The 5,000-nt window shown below is 49.3% G+C and overlaps 1 protein-coding gene across 1 annotated transcript in view; it reads left to right on the plus strand.

Annotated features, from left to right (window-relative positions):
- The window catches only part of grm7 (glutamate metabotropic receptor 7), a 130,316-nt gene that overhangs the window by 120,318 nt on the left and 4,998 nt on the right, over positions 1–5,000 (plus strand). Inside the window, 1 exon segment of the mRNA XM_083669187.1 lies at positions 1,651–1,897. Within this exon segment, the coding sequence (XP_083525313.1) occupies positions 1,651–1,897 (247 nt within the window).

Below are 5,000 nucleotides of genomic sequence, written 5' to 3' on the forward strand. Positions count from 1 at the left end.
TGCCTGGTTTCCCCCCCCCCACCCCACCCCCCCACACCGAGACACCAACAACACACAAACTCTTCAAACACCAAATGTTTTAATCAGTACACATGAAATACTTATACAACATTAGACGACAAAACATTAGGCTGGAAGCAATAATGGCAACTGTCTGAAGGTCGTCCGCTTGAAGCAGGTGTGAGACCACAAAGTGCTGCATATCAAACGTGAGTATTTAACATATAGCAGTGATTCAGGGGAGGCTGGTGGAGGTAGACATCGTAGGACGGGCTCATTGTAAATACTCACATGTGTTTGATACCATTCCTCGTTCCGTCTCACGCATTACAACGAGCCCGTCCTCCGATGTCTACCTCCACCAGCCTCCCCTGCGGTGGTGGCTAAACGGACCCCCAGAGTCAAGAACACGCCACTCAGATCCCCGTCGCAGCGAACCTGGTCCAGACGTCTCCTGTTAACACCAGAGTGCGGAGCACAGCTGATTAAAAGATCCTCCGCCACGATAAGATAACATCCAATTAATAAAGATTCTTCTGGCAACTTCTAACACAGGCTATCTGCAGTTCCATCTGATCTCTCCTTATCTCTCTGGGCCTTTCATCTGTCAGAATGAGACACTTGCACTCATGATGTTTCACACTGTGGTGTCTGTTCTCTTGATTTGAGATATGGGGGCCTGTATTCATATCAGGGGAGGCTGGTGGAGGTAGAAATCGGAGGACAGGCTCATTGTAACGCACACGTGTTTGATAACGTTCCTCATTTCATTCCGTGCGTCACAATGAGCCCGTCCTCCGATTTCTACCTCCACCAGCCTCCCCTGCTCCGTAGTGTAGATGAACCATAAAGAGAACGTGTTGGTTTCATGTTCCGTTGTTCATTTCATTGACATTGAGTCTGCAGACCAAACATGCATTGCTTTCTTTGAAGAGGTAATACTTTTGCATAGTTTAGAATTTAAAAAAATGTATAGTCATTGACAGTGGATTAGGTCTAATATGTAGTACTTATATACATACGGTTTACAGTATGTAGTTCTTATATGTAGTACTTATATACATACGGTATACAGTATGTAGTTCTTATATGTAGTACTTATATACATATGGTATACAGTATGCGTCCTGTGTGTGAATGTTGTTGTGAATGTTGTTGTGAATGTTCCTAATCGTCGGTGGATAAAGTGTACAGGTCTATGATCCATTCTGGGAAGCGGATGTGCTCTGCGTCATTTCCACACACTGTGATGTTGTAGAGCCCTGAAGGCTGTCATTTCCACACACTGTGATTCAACCTGTGACTGAGCAAAAATGACACTCTGAAAGTGTGGTTTTATATATATAGCATATGAAACCCAAAAGTACAGCCATTACACACACACACACACACACAAACACAAACACAAACACAAACACAAACACACACACACACACACACACACACACACACACACACACACACACACACACACAAACACAGCCTACATAGAGCCCACAACACATAAAACATTTACATTGCACCAGAGCTGTACGCTACTTCAGTGTTCTACAGCTGCTCACTGCTTTCTCTTAACCATGAACTTCACCTACCCTCTCTCTCTCTCTCCCTCCCTCCCTCCCTCCCTCCCTCCCTCTCTCTCCTCCCCAGCTGTACATCCAGACCACCACTCTCACCATCTCCATGAACCTGAGCGCGTCCGTGGCCCTGGGGATGCTCTACATGCCCAAGGTCTACGTCATCATCTTCCACCCGGAGCTCAACGTCCAGAAGAGGAAGAGGAGCTTCAAGGCCGTGGCCACCGCCGCCACCATGTCCTCACGCCTCTCCCACAAGACCAGCGACCGGCCCAACGGGGAGGCCAAGACGGAGCTCTGTGAAAACGTGGACCCAAACAGTAAGTAGAGAACCACGTCACCGTGGTGACCTAGAGAGCACAGCAGAGACGTAGATAGAACAGGGGTCTGGCAAACAGCTGGACGGAATTCGATGATGTAATGGACTTGGAACCAAAATTTGGCATTCTGACGAGGAAGGGATTGTCTTGGAATTTGAGTGACTGGGGAAATTCCTTGTCTCAAAGTGTGGTTTGCCAAACTCTCTGTGTATCTATGATCCAAAGCTTCCGGCGTTTGCTTCTCCGCCCACGAGCTGAATGACTGCGCTGAGTTTAAACCCTCTGACCCTGGTTGGTTCTTGGAGCCTCAGTAATGATGGTAGAAGCTTTACAGCAAAGCCACCCAAGAGGAAGAACTTGAGCAAATGAACTCCTAACCCCCAACTGAGAGGGAGTGGATTTGACTAGAGAGAACAGGGGAGAGGCTGGTGGAGGTAGACATTTGAGGACAGGCTCATTGTAATGCATGGGATGAAATGAGGAATGGTGTCAAACACGTGTTTGATACCATTCCTCGTAAGATACCATTCCTGATTCCGTTCCATGCATTACAAGGAGCCCCGTCCTCCGATTTCTACCTCCCCTGGTGGGGAACCGGGGGCTCCGTGGACCGATCCGGGTGTTGTTTAAACAGCATGCCGGGCCGACTTTCTTTGTTTTCTCCTCATACTTTCCAGCTTAAACGTAGCGACGGATGTAGGGTGACAAAATCTGCTCAGCAATTATTCAACACATTAGTGGTTTATTTCCCTTCTGTTTATCATGGAAATGGCTTTTATCATTTCCTGTTAAATGTTTTAGGATTACACCGCAGGTTGGTGACATGCATCCATATGGATGAGGCATCAAAGATTATACCGCTCGGTTTTGTTTTCCTTTCAGATGTGTTCCTGCAGTGAGTTTTAAAATGCACGGCTCGGTGATGCTTGGAACATTGCATGGATCGTATACTTGTAATAACACAGTTATATCTCTGTGCCGTTAGTACATAGTACACACACAGTCGTTGAGTTTACAGTAAATGTTTTTGTTATAACAAAAGTGGAATAACAAGAAGCTAAATGAACTGCGTCAGGGCAGAGTCATGGTGTTCCTACCCTGTCCATGTGACAGAGCATTTGAAGTACAACCTTTTTCAAAGCCATGAACTGCAAACCCCCCCTCCCAAAATGCATGATACTGTTGCACATGGATGAAGCTGGTCATAGAGTCAGCGTTTCTGAACATGGATGTATATTCATGTGATTACTCACGCCTGCAGCCTTCCTTATTGTGCCGCCCTGTGTCTTCCCTCTCACATGGCTGCCGGCGGGAGAGTCTAGGATAAACACAACCTCAAACACAACCTCTGTCTAACGAACGGCACAGACCTCAAACACAGCCTCTGTCCAACGAACGCCACAGACCTCAAACACAGCCTCTGTCTAACGAACGCCACAGACCTCAAACACAGCCTCTGTCCAACGAACGCCACAGACCTCAAACACAGCCTCTGTCTAACGAACGCCACAGACCTCAAACACAGCCTCTGTCTAACGAACGCCACAGACCTCAAACACAGCCTCTGTCTAACGAACGCCACAGACCTCAAACACAGCCTCTGTCTAACGAACGCCACAGACCTCAAACACAGCCTCTGTCTAACGAACGCCACAGACCTCAAACACAGTCTCTGTCTAACGAACGCCACGGACCATGAAAGGCTGCCTGATCGTGTACAGTAACACCGTGGGCTACGTTTTAACAATGTAAAAAAACAGTCTTAGTGCAAACGCGGGCGCTGGCGAGGGGCGCTGGCGAGGGGCTCTGGCGAGGGCCGCTGGCGAGGGTGGCGCTATGGGGGCGTGTCTGAAACATGAGTGTTGTTTTCAAGGCCGGATTTTTCAGCGCACATTATGGTTCATTGTCATGAACACGCCTCTTTTACCACGACTCCACCCACCTGTTACCGTCAACACTAATTGCCAGTATGTGTTTGGCCCCATGGCAGAGGAGTGTTTGGCCCCATGGTAGAGGAACGTTTGGCCCCATGGCAGAGGAACGTTTGACCCCATGGCAGAGGAGTGTTTGGCCCCATGGTAGAGGAGTGTTTGGCCCCATGGCAGAGGAGTGTTTGGCCCCATGGCAGAGGAGTGTTTGGCCCCATGGTAGAGGAACGTTTGGCCCCATGGCAGAGGAACGTTTGACCCCATGGCAGAGGAGTGTTTGGCCCCATGGTAGAGGAACGTTTGGCCCCATGGTAGAGGAACGTTTGGCCCCATGGCAGAGGAGTGTTTGGCCCCATGGCAGAGGAGTGTTTGGCCCCATGGTAGAGGAACGTTTGGCCCCATGGCAGAGGAACGTTTGGCCCCATGGCAGAGGAGTGTTTGGCCCCATGGCAGAGGAGTGTTTGGCCCCATGGCAGGGGAGTGTTTTTTCTGATACTGTACGTTGGATGAGCTAAGGCTCTCTCAGGGTGCTGTGAAAACATGCTTGCATCTGCTAACTGGGCTAATGTGACCGATTGGGGGTTTTGAGACTGTGTTAGCTCGCTGAGCTAAAGTCATTAGCACCGGTGTCAGGCTAGGCTGCTGGTCACACATGCATGGTCCCGACCTGATGAATGTGGCTACCCTGATCAGGCTCAGGGTTCTGGTTAGGGTTAGGGTTAGGGTTAGGGTTAAGGTTAGCCCCCCCATACAGAAATCATCTTTGATTGATTTCTGGCCTGGCTGCTGCTGCTGCTGCTGTGTTGGCCTTTTGCTTGTTGACGCATGAACACGTGGTCTTCTAACCTGTGGATGTGGATGCAGCAGGGGAGGCTGGCGGAGGTAGGAATCGGAGGACGGGCTCATCGTAACGCATGGAACGGAATAGGGAACGGTATCAAACACTCCAAGTGGTAATGCTGTATGTAACATGTTTGATACCATTCCTAATTCCTAATCCCGTTCCATGCGTTACAAAGAGCCCGTCCTCCGATTTCTACCCCCTCCAGCCTCCCCAGGTGTCGATGCAGACTGGGAGAGCACTGGATAATGACAAGGCTGCTTCACGCCCACACCGCTACATTCAGAAGACATCTGCAGTACGCCGAGCTTCAAAAGACGGCTTTTGTCATGTT

Source organism: Argentina silus (assembly GCF_951799395.1).
Source record: "Argentina silus genome assembly, chromosome: 4".
Classification (NCBI taxonomy): Eukaryota; Metazoa; Chordata; class Actinopteri; order Argentiniformes; family Argentinidae; genus Argentina; species Argentina silus.